The sequence below is a fragment of the Sitophilus oryzae genome, unplaced genomic scaffold (assembly GCF_002938485.1).
Source record: "Sitophilus oryzae breed Bouriz unplaced genomic scaffold, Soryzae_2.0 scaffold_1802_pilon_pilon, whole genome shotgun sequence".
Taxonomy (NCBI): domain Eukaryota; kingdom Metazoa; phylum Arthropoda; class Insecta; order Coleoptera; family Curculionidae; genus Sitophilus; species Sitophilus oryzae.
This window is the reverse complement of record NW_022146505.1, coordinates 385,729-405,894: the sequence shown is the minus strand read 5'-3', so window position 1 is coordinate 405,894 and position 20,166 is coordinate 385,729. Positions and strand designations below refer to the sequence as shown.

Sequence of the window (20,166 nt, the reverse complement as noted above, 5' to 3'; positions counted from 1 at the left end):
GATCTTGATCAAGGTCAAACCGCTTCGTTCCGAGCCGATGTGTCGACGCTCGGAACCCAAGGGATTCCCCTTACGGCTTGACCATTAAAAATAAGTGAAACAAACAGGTTAGTTGTTAGATTTCTTTCTGGCCTATGTGCGTAAGTGAAGAAAAGCCTTTAACTAGTACTTGGTACTTGGACAATTTCGTCAAATAAACTGCCGGACACAATTATCGGGACAAGCAAAATTTTAGAGTAAATTTAAAGTTGAATATCTCTTGAACTAAAAAAGATTTTGGGATACGATTTGAACCAGGTTTTAGATGCATCTATTGTGATTAAGATGCTATGTGGTTTTCGAAAATATATTTAGCGAATTCTCGTATACAGGGTGTTTTATAAGAGTGTGAAAATTTAGTCAAGAATCTTTTTTACCGCAAATTTACAATTTTTTATAAATCGAAATTTTTACCAAGTACGACTAATCTGTATTAAAATTAAAAAAAACAATTTGATCGCTTTTTTATTTTTTTTTATTTTAACGAAAAATACGACGTTTTTTCGAAAAATATGCATTTTAGTCATACGTATGGTCCTAAATGGTACAAAAAGCTTTGTACATTCTGCATATGCCAAAAAATTATTGATATAGAGATAACTAACATAACTTCAACATCAGAATAATATTTTTATTTATAAAATAAGTAGATAAATTATAATAAAATTTAAGTTTATTTAATATTAAATATATTTTTTGAACACCCTATATACATCCGTCCAAATTTCTGTACAGCTAGTTTAAAATACACGCTATATCAATATATTGTGGGCCTATGCAAAATGTACAACGCCTTTTGTACCATTTAGGACCAAATGTATGACTATAAATGCATATTTTTCCAAAAAAACTCGTATTTTCCTTAAAACAAAACATTTAAAAAATTCCACCAAATTTTTTTTAATTTCAATACAGAATAGTCGTACATAGTTAAAATTTCGATTTTTCAAAAGTTGTAAATTTTCTGTAAAAAAGATTCTTAACCAAATTTGTACACTATTATAAAACACCCTGTATACGAGAATTCGCTAAATATATTTTCGAAAACCACATAGCATCTTAATTACAATAGATGCGTCTAAAACCTGGTCCAAACCGCATCCCAAAATCTTTTTTAGTTCAAGAGATATTCAACTTTAAATTTACCCTAAAATTTTGCTTGTCCCGATAATTATGTCCGGCAGTTTAGTTAAATAGATTACTTGTATTACGTCTAAAACTATGTACTTGAACAACTGATATATTTTGTATTGTACCAATATGAAATAAATACTTTTCTGCTACTATAGCCTGTTTTAATTGCATAAAACCTTTTTCTTAGCAAGGTTAATAGGTTCAGTACAAAGAGGGGCATTTATTGTTCACAGTCCCGCAATTTTGCGGACCCGCGGGATTGATTGCTTTAATCCCGCGGGTTTGCGGGATTGAGATTTTGGTGCGGGATTGCATTCCCTAGACACAATAGATGGTATAAGGTCGCGGTGACTAAGTTCTCTCTTCCCATACAATGTACCTTCTACAATACAACGTTTTTGATAAGCATAAAATAAAATCAAATTTACTAAAATTATGTTACGCCACTGGTACGACTAAAATTCCTAAACCTCACTGTTTATCTCTCCACGAGACGAAATCAACCGTACGAAACCACAGGTGTAAACCCAATCAGTCGTTCCAGTACCACCTTATGGCGAGCGGACGTTGCCGCATCCTCAATAAACCTAGTTTTTCTTCACCAGGCGCTGTTGCAGTACCGCATTTCACCGTGCAACTACTACACCCAAGAGAAATAGTGTCACGACTGTCACGTTGATTCACTCACACTCGACAAACATTAGGAATAATACACCATACGCTCAACATTTGTTTGTTTTCTTTAGTCTAAGTTAGTGTTTGTGCCATAGGAACATAGTCTAATAATTTATTAAACGGTAAGTCAGTTCTTTTTAAATAGATCTAGTGAGTTATATTTAAAATGCAGTTAAATAGAACAAGAATAACCCGTTCGTGCTTCTATTGTAGGTGTATGTTTAGTATGAAGTTAAATCTATAAATTCTGGTAACCTTTTTTTAGATTCTTTTGGTTATTTTTGAAATTTAACTATTAGTTTTAACAGATGTTTCAAATAAATTGTGTTTTTCCATTATCATACTGCTTCATCTCAAATTCTAATAATATTTTGTTGTTTTTGTTTAGTGTTATTGTCGTTATGTCAAAAATTATCCAACTTTCCTAAAAACATTATAATGATTGGTGATACTCTAATTTTTGTATGCTTTTGGAAAATTTTTAAATTGAATTTAATTAGTTTTTCTTCAGTAAATTTATTTTCAAATTTAATTAAAAAATTTTCTGTCAACAAAGTTTGTTCATACATTTTAGTTTTTCATCCAATTCAAAATATAATTTTATATATTTTTTTCTAACTATATGTGTCTAATTTATTGTAAATTATTTCTTAAACCTCTCTATATTATTAACACTCATTATATTACTTGTTATCTAATTATATAAGATTAAATTGATTACACTAACGTAAGTGCTATTTTTAAATGGCGTTTAATTGTTAATAAATCTTTTTCAGATTTATAGTTTTGGAAACTAGATAATTGACTACAACCTTTTTATAAAAATTACGTAAAATTTTCATAAACAAGCAAGAAATGATTGCATAAAATTGCAACGCTCATTCGAAAGGTATTTAAATGCAACTGATGTCATCGTCTGTAAGATTAGAATGACTAGTTTGGTAGTAATATTTAAATACATTTTATATGTGTATTTTAGGACAACTGTTACATCATCAAATAAACGATATAATATCATTTAATACACCGATTATACGTTAATTTTTATCTTATCTCCAAAATTTGTATCACAGCGAATTTCATATATACACAGCGCACAGTGATAGAAAATGCAATTCTAGCAGTTCAAAATTATGTAGGCAATTCTGGTAATGTTTTTATTAATAAGGCAATTCTGGTAATGTTTAAATTAAATAATAAGTATATTCAAGTTCAAAATATTCATTTCTAATTTACTATACAGCATTGTCCATGAAAAGAAAAACTTAGGGAAGATAAATGCGTGTCTAAAGTCAGGAACCCCCTCCTATTAACTTTTGAATCATTTGGTATATTTTAATGAAAATTTGAGGACTTGAGTAAGACAACATAGGCTAAATTTTAGGCATGAAATGACAGACATAAATGTCAAAATGACAGTTGGGCGCCATTTTGGAAACAAAAATTAAATAGAAAGGGGGGTCGAGTAATACCTTATTTAAAAGATATTTTTCTTCTCTTTTCATCCCTAAAGTTTGAAGCATCTGTCATTATCCAAAAAAAAATGGCGTTATGTCAAAATTAAATGATCTATACTATCTCTTCAATTTTTACACGAATCTATTTTTTTCAAAATTGAACTTGACGAATTTTTAGTAGTCACACATAACAATTTTATGAATTTTTAAGGTAAGAGACTAAAAAAATTAAATTAAAATTAGAAATTTTTGAAGATTTGGCACTCGATTTGACATTTCTGTCATTTTATGCCTAAAATTTTGCTCACGTTATTCTACTCAAGTTCTCAAATTTTCATAATAATATATCAAACCATTCAAAAGTTAAGGGGGGGGGGGTCCAGATTTTAGACAAGCCCTGGTGTTAATAGTAATAAGGATAGTCTTAGCGAATTACTTTATATATTTTCAAAAGAGTATATATATACCTCTGGATATTAATTTCTCAGTAACGACCTTACAAGATAGACATCCTTAATAGGTTAACAATCGGATAAATAACATTATTTATTTATACATAACTATCAACATGGAAATAATTCTGCTATAATATAGTTTATTTTATACTACAATATTATAAAAATATGATACAGATTATAATAGAAAGTTGAACCAATTCGTCCTAAGAATATAAACGTTTTTTTTCTTCTATTTTCCAAACTTATTAATTTCCAAACCCCCAGTTTTGACAGATTTTGTATGTAAACGTACCAAAATTGAAAGTTTGGAGGTTAATATTTGAAAAATAAAAAAAAGAAGTTTACGTAAATCTAATGTCTACCTAATGAAGATATACTTTGTATCTAGAATCTAGATATTATGTTAGGTATGATATCTTATCGTATAACTATAAAAGAAATCATAAAACTATAAACATAAAAATGATAACAGTTTTGAATTATTACAAAACATTAATTATTACGAAACAAATATGAAAATAATTGGAGTTCAAGGTTTATCTAAATCAGTTTTTATGAATCGTTCTCCAAAAATTATTTTCATACAATATACTACACAAGATAATAAATTGTACTATTTCCAAAAATAACGATAGTAGGCTATGGATTGTCGGATAAGGACAATAATAATCAATTTTGGATCGCCAATGTTTCAGGAGATCTGTGTTCGCCCTTCATCAGGGCTAACAAAATAAAAATGATTTCGCTGATCTAGTCAACATAGTGATCTCGGATCTACATATAAAATGTTAAAATTTGTATAAAAAAAGTTAAAAAAGACATTTATTTATATACATATTTGAAGGGCGTAAACTTTCAAGCCTCAGTGCAAAAACGATAGTGTTCTGACTTTCGCAGTCATTCTTCATTATTCATGGAAAGAGATTCAAACGAACAAACAAACAAACAGTTATAAAAAAGGGTACCTAACTATAGAGGTTCAGGTGGAAGTAGAAGATCAATAACATCTCGACAGTAAATACTGTCTTGCCTAGGTGGTAGAACTCTCAAACTGGAAATAAGGGGATCGGAGGATACTAAGAGGATATTAAATAAATCTTCGTTGGTGTGCTTTCGAGATATTTTTCGAGTGTTATGCTCCCTGTAATATTTTGTCTCTTTATGGCGAGATTCTTGAGCATCCTCTCCTAATTGACCTATCGGAATTAAAAAATGTTCAATGACTTCCCTACTGTGCATTAAAATCTTATGTACTGTTGGGGGCATTGGGTACCACGCATAAAGATTAACATATAGCTCAGCTGTTTCGAAGGCATATTGGCCAAAACGGGTTGAATTGATTGGGTAGCTGCAGTTTAAAGTTTTTAGTAAAACACTACATCTATAAATAAGGTTTTGATCTATTCCGGTTATATTAGATGATAATAAAGGGTCAGCAAAAAATCTTCTGGCGGTATTCCCGTCATTGGTGTTACCGATACCTGGCTTTGGTTGATCTATTATTAGTCCGGTTTCTGCTCTAAATTTACGAATGATTTCTTTTTTTCTGTTTTCGAACTGATCTTTTTGATTTTTCGGAACCCGCCAAACTTTTATGTTAAGCCTATATGAAATATGAATCAAACACTCAAAAAACCTAATATAGGCATGAAGGGTAGACAAGCCGAGGTTTAGAGCATCAGAGTTAATAGGTAATGTTTTAATATTATCAAGGTTGTTAAATTGTGCAGGGCCGGCATGACAAATATAACATTTTTGTGAGGATGTTGACATTAACGAATTACAAACCTTGCCATCTACCATAGTTCGTAACAATTTATGGTGTATAACATACTCATTATTATTTAAATTAATTTTCATTGTAGACAGCTGATCGATTTGATTCTCAATATGGACAAATTCGGCTTTTATTACTTCGCTGGTCTCTTTGATAAATTGGATTCGCACAGGCCTACAAAACCGTGTAGAGGATGTTCGAGGATTTTGCCATAAGATTTTTTTATTTTTTTCATGATTAACCTGCAATTGCAGTGGAACTATGGAAGTAGTCAGTATATTTGAGTCATCTCCCTCGCATACCTGTTTATAGTTACTTTGACTGCCACTTCCATCTGAACCCCACTTATAAATCATCGTTAAATTAGTGACAGTCTCATTAATATTATTGGTAAAAGTAGGTAAAACAACTTTTTGCATCTCTAAAACTCGGGACGCAGTGTGGTTTAAAATATTTTGTAAAGGTACTTCGATTGACGTATTTGTAGCCAGAATATTAAAAGGGTAACATTTTTTTTTTGCTTCGATAATTTTGTCGTATGTCGGGAATAATTTTTTTAGTCCTTTTTTAACGATGAGGTTTCTTATACCGATATATTGGTATCTTGTAAACTTAAAGCCAACAAATAACGCAAGCGCCTCTTCTGGAGAAAATGATACTTGCCGTAGATCCTCGGTCCTAGTTTCCAATTTCTTTAACCTAGTTGCTGTCTTGGGGGAAAATCTCATTTTATGCAACATTGACGCAACATCCCGTTTACCATTCTTACGCAGTTTTATTTCTGTGGCTAAACAAAGTTCATCCTCGGTGTTCAATGAGACCTCTTCCTGAACTCTTCTGCGCTTAGTAACTTCACTTCCTTCTTCGAATGATATTTTCGGACGGCCAACTCTCGAAGAAGAACTTCTGACTGAATGACTATCTGGAGACGAAGTGACTATCACGCTAGAAAGCCATTGCTCGTTATTTTTTTTAAATTTTGTTTCAAATCTTCTCGCTTTGTTCCATTTCTCAGTCAAATTTTTTGTAAAGCTATCAATAACTTTTGTGAGTAATTTCTGGGTACTATTTGTTGGTTCATCATTACCAGTAACATATAAAATATAATCTAATAGCAATTTCTGACATTCCGTGTGCCTTGGACGCAAAGGACAAATTGACTTTGCTATATCAAACAGGTCCGCTCTCTTTATAGATGTAACTTTACCTAAAATAAATTCAAATTGCATCAAAAGGGGCAAAAGGTGGCAAGCCTAATTTAGCTTATCGAAAAGAGAAAATATCATAAAATATTATAAATATTGTATTTAAAAGTCATATTTAGTCGTTTCAAAGTTCTGCTCTACCATAATGTCAGTAAGATATTTTTCCGTTTGGATTTACAAGAAACTCTACCAAAAAATCAGGCGCGTTACAACTAGCATGAAAATACTAAAAAACTAGCTTACATACCTCCAGAAATATGTACCATTTTTATAATATTCACAACTTCTTGACACACTTACTTATAACAATTTAAAAATGTCATTCCAAATCGCAGAGAATGGTTGACACTTCATATGGCACAAGCCCGCTTGATTTTTAGCATCATTTAAACTTGATGATTTTGCGCAACGTGTTTACAAATGATACTGTGATATCAAGCAGATATCCCTAATACGTTTTCAGTTTATTTTCAAGTAAAATATTTCAATGATAAAATTTAATTTTGAAATGCTAGAATTGCATTTTCTATCACTGTGCAGCGGTTAAATTTCTTGGGTGAACTTTCGTTTAGCCGAAATCTGATATATAAAAAATTACTTTATACGGGGTTGTTCACCACATACGACACGGAGTATTGTAGCTAAACGACTAGATTTTTACAAATTTTAAGTTTTGGGTTCGTTGAAGGATTATTAGAGCTACAATTTAAAAATATTTTTACAAGATACAGAGTGTCCCAAATAAATAAAAAATATCAAAGTTATATTTTTTTAAATGGAACACCCTGTATATTATTACATTTTTAGTTTCTACGATTAAAATAAAGGTAAATTTGATTAAGGTTTATTACACTTAAACCTTACCGTTTAATATATTAATACGTATAAATTTTAAGGCTTCATTTCTCCGAGGGTATCAAAGTTTTTAATACTAAATATTTACTGAAGTTTATTTATTGATCAGTTATTGTGGTGCAATAATAAAAACTTTACTACCTTATACAGAGTGTCTAAAAATTTATTTTAAATAATTACTAACTTTAAACGGCAATAACTTGTTTAATTTAAATGGAATACCCTGTATATTTTATGAGAATCAGATGCACAATTTAATTTTCTATCAAATTGTATTATACCATTTTTTACCTATCTCTTCAAGTTTCCGTAGAAAATGCATTTTCTTGTAATTTCGAACTCATTTATCAACATACCCATGGAATACTGACATTTTAGATTATTTTTAAAGATGTACCAAATTTTTAAAGAGTACAGATACTAATATTGTCGATATAGTTCGTTTATTTCATTAAAAAATAAAAAAAACTGTTTAAATATTTGTTAAAGAGGACCAGTTAATATGATTCCAGTATTCAAACTACATTAATTGACTGTTTGCGTTGATTAATAATAATTGCTCCAAATACTAAAAAACTGAATTATGTATGTGTATTAGACAGTGTGGTAAAAAGTAACACCTTAAAAATGATATTTAATTTTTTTTTTGACAAATGCTTATTTATAACAACAGAGAATTATATTGATTTCTGATTCAAATCCACATTTATTTAGAATAATTTATTAACGAACACAATTAAGTATGTAGTTAATTAGTATTTGGGCGGAAATACTGGTGGTATATTTAATTAATGGTATACTCTTTTATAAAGATTTAAATAGCTTTCTTTTTGTATACAAATGGGCTAGTAAAATTATCGTTTTACTAAAAACAATAATATTACTAGCCTGTACATTTTGTACATTTGTTGTTTTAAAAACGTCTAAAATGTCAATATTCCATTGGTATATTGATAAATGAGGTCTAAATTATAAAAAAATGCATTTTCTACGAAAACTTGAAGGAATAGGTAAGAAGTGGTATAATACAATTTGAAAGACAATTAAATTTTGCATCTGATTCTCATAAAATATACAGGGTGTTATATTTAAATTAAATAAGTTATTGCCATTTAAAGCTAGTAATTATTTAACATAAATTTTTAGACACTCTGTATAAGGTGGTATAATATTTATTATTGCAACACAATAACTGATCAATAAATAAACTTCAGTAAATATTTAGTATTAAAAACTTTGATATCCTCGGAGAAATGAAGCCTTAAAATTTATACTGCAATTTCGCAAAATTGAAAATATTTCAAAATCGGTAAGGTTTAAGTGTAATAAACCTTAATCAAATTTACCTTTATTTTAATCGTAGAAACTAAAAATGTAATAATATACAGGGTATTCCATTTAAAAAAATACAACTTTGATATTTTTTATTTATTTGGGACACTCTGTATCTTGTAAAAATATTTTTAAATTGTAGCTCTAATAGTCCTTTAACGAATCTAAAACTTACAATTTGTAAAAATCTAATCGTTTAGCTACAATATTCCGTGTCGTATGTGGTGAACAACCCTGTATATGCGTTCTAGAAGGCGTTAGGAGGACAAATATACGAAATTTTCCTGCGGAAATGCGTCATTTTCATTTTTCGAACTTTAGTATAACCGAAATCTGTTACATCAAAACTAGTCTTCGGGGTGCGTTTTAGACATTTTTCTAAACATAAAAACACAAAAAAGTGTCTGCGGAAATTTTTTATTTTTATTTTACATAAAAAAATGCCTTGACTTTAGAATAGCCGAAATCAGTTACTTGAAAAATGGACTTATATTTGTTTTATACGAGCCTTTACGAGCAAAGAAATACAAAAAAATACCTGCGGAAATGTGTCAATGTCATTTTGTGCACTTTGTTTTTCATACATTTTTCAGTTAGTTTAGAAGTTTACGGGACCCGGGCGAGAGCGAATAGGGGTGCTGGGTGGGGTAAAACATCTTTTGGAGGAATAACAATTCTTGTAGAATAGATAATATAGGTTCTTGTAAACTTTTTATTAAAGATTTACGTAAATAGGGCCGATTCAAAACAAAAAATCATTCGATCATGCAGTTTTCTTTTATATTTTAATAATTAACTGTGATTTTGCAAAAATATTATTAGATTGGTTAGAATTTGGGTTGCCTTTGGTAGCTTTTCTTTGTGGAGGGTGTTAAGCTGTGGTTTTTATATTTTAATAATTAACTGTGATTTTGTAAAAATATTATTAGATTGGTTAGCATTTTAGACACTTTCAAATGATTTTTTTTTGGTTCAAAAGTGCTTCATCCAAGGATTTTTTTTCTTTTAAACTGTTCTATAAGCATAGGACTTTCTGCAAAAATTCGTGAGTACTTATACTTTACAAGACCCGATAATATAATAAGGAACAAATGGGAAATGAAAATCAAGCATTACCGCAGGAAATTTTTTATTTTTCTGAGTTTGTAAACGCTTCTAAAAGGCAAAAATATATTTATTTTTTATATAACTGATTTCAGCTATTCTAAAGTCTAATAAATTTCCTTAGAAAATGAAAACAGCTTATTTTCGCAGGAAAATTTTTGTGTTTATATGTTCAGAAAAATATTAAAAATAGAACGCAAAATGTATTTTTTATAGCAGATATCAGTTATTCTAAAATGCAAAATTTGGAAATTACGCATTTCCGCAGGAAAATTCGTGTTTTCCGTGGTTCACAGTAGCTTTTTAAAGACAAATTTTTTTTTTCTTATAACTGATTTCAGCTAAACGAAAGTTGACCCAAATTTCTTCTTAAACTATACCTTATAAAAATCGTAGAGAAAACAATAAGAATTAAAAATCAATCATAATAAAAAAATCTATCAATTTATACCGGGCGTCTCAAATTTTATATACGAGACTTTTACTAGCAGAGCCAATGATTTAAAATTAAAGAAATTCTTTAAATTTATATGAATAACTAAAATACTTATTTCATTAAGAGCTACATATTTTTACAATTTCGTGATGCTTTTTAACTTGTAATCATTCACTTTGAATAGTAAACATTATAATGTGGTAAAAAACTGTTAAAACGATAAAATTACTGAAACCACGAATATACAAATTTTTATTATTAATTTTCCTTTGTACTGTTTTATTTGTTTACGGCTATAAAAAATATACTTATGTTCATATTTATTAGTTATGTTCTGTTATGTTAACAATTTTCAATAGTTTATAAATAAAAGCATTGAATTCTTAACTGGTAAATGTGGAAAGTAACACTGAATCATTATCTCTAAAAGATTCCAGCAGCATGTTACTAATCAATATTAATTACTTAATGGGCTTGTAACATAAACAATTTTCCCTAAGATCTAAATATAAACAATAATAAATAATATAGCTTACAAATATTGTTTAAAATATATAATGATATGAATAATGAGTATATTATTTAGCTGTGATATGATATTTTACTAAAATAATATTTTCTTTTCAGATGGGTAACATAGTGTATTCAATAATTTGGTTAATAATCTTAATATTCCTGTCCTTCTTTGTTGCTGCCTTCTGTGCTGGTTTCTATATCCTGTTCCACTGTCTTTCAGTTTGTATACCACCTCTTCAGGTAAGATTAAAATTTACTTTAATTTATAAATTAAATTGTAAGAAACGGTGCATACAGACACGTATTAAAATATAAGTTTTACTTCAGTATCTACTTTTAAAAAAAAAACTTGTGCCCGATAAGATTAGAATTTTTTTACAATCAGGTATAATATACAACCCAATATCATTTTTTTTTCATGGTATTTTTTCATTTATATATTAAAAATCATGTAACCTCATGAAATTATTTCATAATCGAACGATTTTAGAAAAATTCATAATGTTGAAACCACAAAATGTAAACTTTGAAAATTAAAAAAATACTTATTTTTCGCTTAAATTTTGAGATCCAGTGCATCTTTTCTGGGTTTTCTTTGTTGTAAATTTAATCTACTATCTATCTTGTTAAGTATTATGAAGATATTATGTTTTTTAAGTAAAAATTAAAAAATTTCAAAAATGTTTTCACAAAATTCGAAATTTTCAATTTTTTTTTGCAAAAAACATCATAGACGTGTTTCTGGGATCGAAATATCCTACCCCTAAAAATATTTGCACTTATTTAAGACTAACACTGTATACCGGGTGCATCTCAAAAGTTGCTCACCCCTATAACTTTTTATTTTTTCAAATACAAAAACGAGATTTGGTATGTTAGTATATGACTCAAATTAGGACTAACTGACGTATTCAATTGTTTTGGTCACTTCCTCTTTCACCGGAAATGACTACAACTTTTGATTTTTGAATGGCACCATCGGTATATTTTTACTTCATTCGATAGAAAATGACACTCTGAATAGAATGACATAATATCATATATCAACTTTTGACATTTCGCATGGTTTATTTGAAATTGTAACATGCAGTTCATAACGACAATTTGACTCGAAATACCAAGTGTGTGGTACCAAATTATTCGTAAAAAATGCTTTTTCCAAATATGCTAATGAGCCACCCTTGTTCTGTTTGAGAAAATTAAGATATGATTAAAAATACGATTTGGGCATCTTTTAACCGGCCAGGACAAGACACGAAAAACATTAGACCATATAGATATAAAGCGGGGGTCCTAGAGCTTCTGCCGCATCCCGCATTTCGACCTCCATATTGCTCGATTTTGCCATTCTTCCTGGTTAATAGCTCTGTCTCTCTGGTCTACTCCATCTAACCACGTAGTTGTAGGTCTTCCTCTTTTCCTTCTGCTTTGGGGACGATACTCCATTGTCCTTTTTGGCCATCTTTCCCCTCCCATTCTTTTTACGTGCCCATACCATAGTAGCTGTCTGGATTCGATGTTGTCGGTGCTGGTATATATTCGCCTTGTTCTTTGCCTGATCTCCTCATTTCTAATGTGAGAAAGTCCATCTCCACTGACTCGACCATCCTTCTTTCTTTTGCTGTAAATTGCCAGCATTCGGCACCGTATGTTAAAATTGGCTCTACGATTGCTTTGTAAATCCTTATCTTTGTTTGGATGGATGTTTTATTTGACCACAGGAGAGGGTTTAAAAGACCGATTACTTTCTTACCTTGTTGAACTCTACTATGTATATCTTTCTTGGAGTTCCCTTCTTCAGATATAATACTTCCTAAATATTTATATTCGCTACACCTATGCTCACCATGTATGTGTAGTTCAGGATCTTCAGTTTGTTCTTCTCCTACTTCCAGGTATTCGGTTTTTGTGAGGTTGATATTGAGTCCCCATCTGTCGTATTCTTCCTCAAGTTTCCTGAACATATAGTCGGCATCCTCCTCACAACAAAACTATTTTTCCAATGCTCCTTAATTAAAAAAAATAGTGTTTTTAACACAGCCATGACACTCTAGATTGAAATTTAAAATACGATTTGTTTTTAAGCGAAAATGTCAAAAGTTGACATATGACATGTCATTTAATTCGGAGTGTCATTTTCTTTCGAATAAAGTAGAAATATACCGAGGGTGCTATTTAAAAATCAAAACTTGTAGTCATTTCCGGTGAAACAGGAAGTGACCAAAAATAATTAAATACGTCAATCAATCCTAATTTATGTTATACAGGGTGATTCTTAACATATACGCATAAACTTGGGAAATTATTGCTGATGACAAATAATGACTAATAATGAAAAAAAATGTTAGTAAAACATTTTTAAATTCTCAAATAATTTGAGTTTTTTTTTACAAAAATTTATCAACTTTATCAGTAAATGCACATTCAATTTAATGTTTTCAGTTTCACATTCAGTTTAACGTTTTTTGTTTTTATTTCAAATAGTTTGTTATCTCCATAAATAAAAATATTTTACTAACTTATTTTTCATTATTAGTCATTATTTGTCATCAGCAATAATTTCCCAACTTTATGCGTATAGGTTAAGAATCACCCTGTATACTAACATACTAAATCTCGTTTTTTTATTTCAAAAAAATAAAAAAGTTATAGGGGTGATAAGTAGAGTTTGTTAAATACATATTTATGCTATTTTCATACATAAGAATGTGTATTAATACATTTTTGGCATTTCTATACAGGGACTAGCAGATTTATTACTACAAGGCGTACAGTTTCCACATTACTGCGCTGAGAAGATGATGTCCGGAGGACCTATACCATAAATCTAATTTAAAAAATGTATATAATATATCCAATTCCAATGTGGACAGTGCAGTATAAAATGTTTGTATTTTCTAACTTCTACACACCTAAGACAAATGTGTTCATTTATTCTATTTAAATTAATGTTAATTTATATAACATGTACTGATTAAATAACTTTATGTATTTACTTTATTAATAAAAATAAATGTGCCGTTGGCTTTATTAAACTTAGTATATAATGTAATAAAATGTTTATATTTATTTAGTTTGTTGTCTTATTATTTATTTTGTTTTTAGTATGTCTGTTTTGTTTCACATCTGTAATAATTTTATTTCCTCTATTTTTTCTCAATGTAACTGATATGGACCACATGTAGGTAATAGAACTCTGTAATAGTTAAAATAAAATCTTAAATATTCCAAGAAGACGTACAAAATGACTCACAACAGTCATTTTCAAAAATTTTATGAACAATAAAAAGATGTTATTTAGCAGTCTTCTATTTACGAATATGTTAGCAGTTAATATCATTTTTAATGGAATATGTGAGGTTTATTTTGATTTTTAAACCGAAATTTTCTAAAGACATTAAATTTTCCTTACCAGAATAATTATCAACAATTTCGTTTATCTATTTTTATATAACATAAATAGTAATTATATATAATGTTCCTATTTTTATTAGTTTTAGCATTAATTGATTTTTAGCATTTTTTTATTAGCAGAATTATTATTTAATAATTATATTTTGATGAAACCAAATTTAAAAATTTCTATAGAACATATTTTATAATTTCTAATAAAAACACTTCAATTATTAAATTATTTCAATAATAACAATGTTTATTTTGTCCGCTGTATTACATGGTTAAAAATATTTTTCCTAAAAAAATGTGTTGCCATCCGGCTTCCCTCAATTATTTATAATAATATAACTGAAATTTACTATTTATGTCATACTACAGTCATATTTTGACTATTTTTTATAGGTTCATACCACTATTACACATCAATAAGTTGAATAAATATGATTCCATCAGTAAGAAGTGAATATTTATTAAAAAAAAAACATTATTTTATGTATTACTGGTAAATATATTCTACTACTATCTATCTATTTATCTAAAAAAGAAGACATTCAACAAATGTGTAATACCAGTGATGACCTATGCATGCGAAACCTGGACGCGTAAAGCCATTCCCCCGCGCAGTACAATGCCTGGTTCTAGTGACCGGTGTTGTGCCGGTATGGAGAAAAACATATTAAAAATGCTCTAGGCTGAGACAAAACCAAGTACAGTACAACGCGGTCGTTATATTTTATATTAATCAAAAGAGGGATTATTATTTTTCGAGGAAAATTGCTAATATTTTTGATTTGCTACTCGCTTATCAAATGGTTTGTAACTTTAGACCTTATTTTTCGAGATCCGTTACATTAAAACATTAAAGTTATTCAGAGGGGCGTGTTTGATTTTGTATTAAAACATAATATTTTTGATCAAAATGTAATATCAAATACTAGTATAATATAAATGTAGGTATCTTGTATAAAATAGCCCCCTACTCGATCGTAAAGGCCTGAAATGAAAAGCATGTAGTTAATATTTAAAAAAAAAAAAGTTTTCTGTAACTCACGTGAAGACTGGTGAAGAGAGTTAATGAATTTTGGCGTTGTCTTCTGTTTTAAGATAGACTGATAATTTTTATAAAAACGTATATTCACGTCTTCTAGATACTCGCCAGATTGAGAGATTAGATCATCGAGCATGTAACGCAATTAATAATAATCCATATTATGACATACCGAAAGAAGTTTTTATTTCATAAAATCTAATTTAAAAAATGTATATAATATGTCAGATTCCAATGTGGACAGTGCAGTATAAAATGTGTGTGTTTGTATTTTCTAACTTCTACACACCTAAGACAAATGTGTTCATTTATTCTATTTAAATTAATGTTAATTTATATAACATGTACTGATTAAATAACTTTATGTATTTACTTTATTAATCAAAATAAATGTGCCGTTGGCTTTATTAAACTTAGTATATAATGTAATAAAATGTTTATATTTATTTAGTTTGTTGTCTTATTATTTATTTTGTTTTTAGTATGTCTGTTTTGTTTCGCATCTGTAATAATTTTATTTTCTCTATTTTTTCTCAATGTAACTGATATGGACCACATGTAGGTAATAGAACTCTGTAATAGTTAAAATAAAATCTTAAATATTCCAAGAAGACGTACAAAATGACTCACAACAGTCATTTTCAAAAATTTTATGAACAATAAAAGATGTTATTTAGCAGTCTTCTGTTTACGAATATGTTAGCAGTTAATATCATTTTTAATCGAATATGTGAGGTTTATTTTGATTTTTAAACCGAAATTTTCTAAAAACATTAAATTTTCCTTACCAGAATAATTATCAACAATTTCGTTTATCTATTTTTATAATTATATATAATTTTCCTATTTTTATTAGTTTTAGCATTAATTGATTTTTAGCATTTTTTTTATTAGCAGAATTATTATTTAATAATTATATTTTGATGAAACCAAATTTAAAAATTTCTATAGAACATATTTTATAATTTCTAATAAAAACACTTCAATTATTAAATTATTTCAATAATAACAATATTTATTTTGTCCGCTGTATTACATGGTTAAAAATATTTTTCCTAAAAAAATGTGTTGCCATCCGGCTTCCCTCAATTATTTATAATAATATAACTCAAATTTACTATTTTTGTCATACTACAGTCATATTTTGACTATTTTTTATAGGTTCATACCACTATTACACATCAATAAGTTGAATAAATATGATTCCATCAGTAAGAAGTGAATATTTATTAAAAAAAAACATTATTTTATGTATTACTGGTAAATATATTTTACTATCTATCTATTTATCTAAAAAAGAAAACATTCAACAAATGTGTAATACCAGTGATGAGCTATGCATGCGAAACCTGGACGCGTAAAGCCATTCCCCCGTGCAGTACAACGCCTGGTTCTAGTGACCGGTGTTGTGCCGGTATGGAGAAAGACATATTAAAAATGCTCTAGGCTGAGACAAAACCAAGTACAGTACAACGCGGTCGTTATATTTTTATAATTAAAAAATTGGGGTTGTGTTTTGTCTAGGATAAAGAAAATACCTATTTTACCTTTTCGAGGAAAATTGCTAATATTTTTTATTTGCTACTCGCTTATCAAATGGTTTGTAACTTTAGACCTTATTTTTCGAGATACATTAAAACATTAAAGTTATTCAGAGGGGCGTGTTTGATTTTGTATTAAAACATAATATTTTTGATCAAAATGTAATATCAAATACTAGTATAATATAAATGTAGGTATCTTGTATAAAATAGCCCTCTACTCGATCGTAAAGGCCTGAAATGAAAAGCATGTTGTTAATATTTAAAAAAAAAAGTTTTCTGTAACTCACGTGAAGACTGGTGAAGAGAGTTAATGAATTTTGGCGTTGTCTTCTGTTTTAAGATAGACTGATAATTTTTATAAAAACGTATATTCACGTCTTCTAGATACTCGCCAGATTGAGAGATTAGATCATCGAGCATGTAACGCAATTAATAATAATCCATATTATGACATACCGAAAGAAGTTTTTATTTCATAAATTCTCTAATGTTTGCCTGAGAAGCACGATGAGAATCCGCTTACCATAAGATGCTCAGTTTGGTATATTCGTACACTCTAATCAACAACTAGGTAGTAAATAAAAATACTTAAAACTATCAAACTGTCAAACCGTTACACGAAAATCATTAAAAAAAAACGGAAGTTGACCTACGAGAAAAAATACAGTAGAGTAATGAGTGCGTTGCGACGTTGTCGTTTACTCCGATAATGCATACAGATTTAATACACACCATATTAAGTTTAAGCATATTTGATGTAACATTAGAATATAATTTTGCGCGGCGCCTGTTGAATTGCACTTGGGAATGTCCTATTTAAAAATGCGTATCTCAAGACATTGTCAAGTGCATTACAGCGCGATGTTGTGTTGTACTGCACGGGGGAATGGCTTTACGCAACCTGGACACTTAAAACGGACATCATAAGGAAACTGCAGCTCGCACAACGCTCAATAGAACGAAATATGCTGAGAATAACCAAGAGAGACCGTAAAAGAATAGAGTGGATACGACAAAAGACCCAGGTAACAGATGCCATCCACAGAATCAAATCCCTCAAATGGCAATGGGCAGGATACCTGGCAAGACCTCAAAACGTGAACCTCAAAAATTACAGCATGGTACTCACGAGGAATTAAGAGACCTAGAAGAAGACCAAACCTAAAGCGAAATGCTACAATGCACAACTTTTAATAAAAAGTTTGATTAAAATTTTATTAAGTGCATGGGTGATACAGTTGTGCAACGGAACGTTGCGCATCGCTTCGTAGCGCAACTTGTTTGATAATGTATGGACCGCTAAATCAGTTGTGCAAAGCAACGTTGCGCATCGCTTCGTTGCGCAATTTGTTTGATAATGTATAGCCCGCTTAAGATGGGACCATGATATTAGGAAATCAGCAGGGATAACTTGGCCGCGTAGCCAACAATAGACAACAATGAGCCCAACTACTAAGAGAGTATCTAAATATGTGAGGGAGACTATACCATAATTGGTAATGGTTGAATAAGCTGATAATGATGATGATGACATCATAAAATTAATGTATAATAATCGAATACAAAATATCTCAGTGACTTAAATTTGAACTAGGACTTGCACCACTTTGCAAATGAATAGAAAACCCTTTGACAAATGATATTATAATTTTAACTCGTTTTTGTGCATTCTGTATTACACCACTTGGCAACGAAGGGGGTCATTTATAATTATACTTTGATTATACAATATGATCGAAAAAAAAACGGTGTCAGCAATGGCTATGAAATGAAGATTGCTGTCATTTTATATGTGAAATTACATCGATGTTCATTTCCAAGTCAGCTGGACGTTTTTTTTTTCGATCATACGGTACTATACCCGCATTTTTATTCTATGGTTTGACATGAACTGACAGTGACTTCTCCATGCATTGACGTTTTTTGTTCTCAAAAATTAATGTACAAAATGTAAGGATTAAAAGTCAAAAACTAACTGAATAATTTCTTATATTATAATTTAATCATTATAAAATCCAGTTGAAAATGACTTACCTCAGAAAAATTGGTTGGCTACTCGTACTTATTTTCGTATCATTTTCAATAGCTACGTTCTGCTCCTCCTTTTACATTTTCCTTCTACCGCTAACCATCTTCATGGAATCGCTCAGGGTAAGAAACTATATTTGGAAAACTACCTAAATATTTAATAAAGTGTTTTCTTCCCCAGCCAGTCACCGATATGCTTCTGATTGGCATACAGTTTCCACGATACTGCGTAATTCAATTTCTATCCAAGGACACCCAAAATACCAGCACGATGTAAAAGACAAAATTGTCGATAGAGAAAGAACAAAGCCTAGAACTTCATTTATTATTTAAACGTTCGTTTATCCAGATTGACATGGGAAATGAAGGCGAATAATAAGGAAAAGTTCAACAGTTACTCTTCAAGAACCTTGATCTTTTCACGGGACGTCAATACCGAATAGTTCTTTTAAATATTTTAAGAGTCGATCATATTAGCCCATCTCAAAAGTTTAATGTAACCGGTGTCAAACTGTATTATCGCTTAGCCTTCGAGAACGTTAAATTTATGTAATGCATCATGACGATTACAAGGAAACTTCATTATTGCATAATTAGATTGTAATATCCTTTTTAAAAGGTTAAAAAATAAAGAGGAGCAGCTAAGTAAGATGTGATATACGATTCAATTCCATATTTTTTATATAGATAGAAATTAATCTAGAGAAAAATTATATTAAAATACAATCTCGTGATATATAGAATGATATTCAAATATCCTTTGATGCATAATGATCAATCGGTCATCGTCAGAGGTTTAGTTTTTCCTCAGCTTATTCAAAAATTATCTGGTCATCCTACAGGTAATACGAATATAATTAGGATTTTTTGCTTGTGACAACAGGAGATCTACCTAGCTAAGAGAAGCTGAACAAATTAGACAAAGATTACAGTTGAGGGTTGGAACCTTTGGTGTTACACAGCAAAATAAAAACACTAAATCACCACAATACACCAAAACACTTTTACTTTTACATTGGACGCGCGTTTCGCTAACCATGTTAGCATCATCAGCAGATGATTATAAACTAAAGTACAATCTACAAGTTGAGCGTTTATATACTAAGGAATTTTTAAGAATGCCAATTATAAACTTGTGTATAGTGCTAATAATAAATTACAA

The 20,166-nt window shown here is 29.6% G+C and overlaps 2 protein-coding genes and 1 long non-coding RNA gene across 4 annotated transcripts in view; 2 read left to right on the top strand and 1 right to left on the bottom strand.

The window, feature by feature from the left end:
- LOC115883021 (multiple inositol polyphosphate phosphatase 1) overlaps positions 1-20,166 on the bottom strand; it is a 50,610-nt gene that overhangs the window by 16,785 nt on the left and 13,659 nt on the right. The window contains exon 1 of one of the 2 annotated variants that reach the window (XM_030901294.1): positions 19,011-19,099. The exons of the other annotated variant lie outside the window; for it this stretch is intronic. The gene's annotated coding sequence lies outside the window, so the exon portion shown is untranslated. Of the gene's footprint in view, positions 1-19,010; positions 19,100-20,166 lie in introns of those variants that run through there. 2 annotated transcript variants of the gene reach the window in all.
- LOC115883022 lies at positions 1,700-13,821 on the top strand. Its single transcript, XM_030901296.1, has 3 exons — positions 1,700-1,970; positions 11,100-11,228; positions 13,730-13,821. Exons 2-3 carry the CDS (start codon positions 11,100-11,102, stop codon positions 13,811-13,813), a joined length of 213 nt encoding a protein of 70 aa, XP_030757156.1. The 5' UTR covers positions 1,700-1,970; the 3' UTR covers positions 13,814-13,821.
- LOC115883023 lies at positions 18,874-19,662 on the top strand. The gene is made up of 2 exons (XR_004050314.1): positions 18,874-19,127; positions 19,186-19,662. It is a non-coding gene; the product is annotated as an uncharacterized LOC115883023 (long non-coding RNA).

Excerpts from the sequence above, each read along its gene's own strand:
- LOC115883022 (XM_030901296.1), top strand. The coding sequence starts at position 11,100 with ATGGGTAACATAGTGTATTCAATAATTTGGTTAATAATCTTAATATTC. Across the intron at positions 11,229-13,729 it reads TTTGTATACCACCTCTTCAG|GGACTAGCAGATTTATTACT; the intron begins GTAAGATTAAAA and ends ATTTCTATACAG.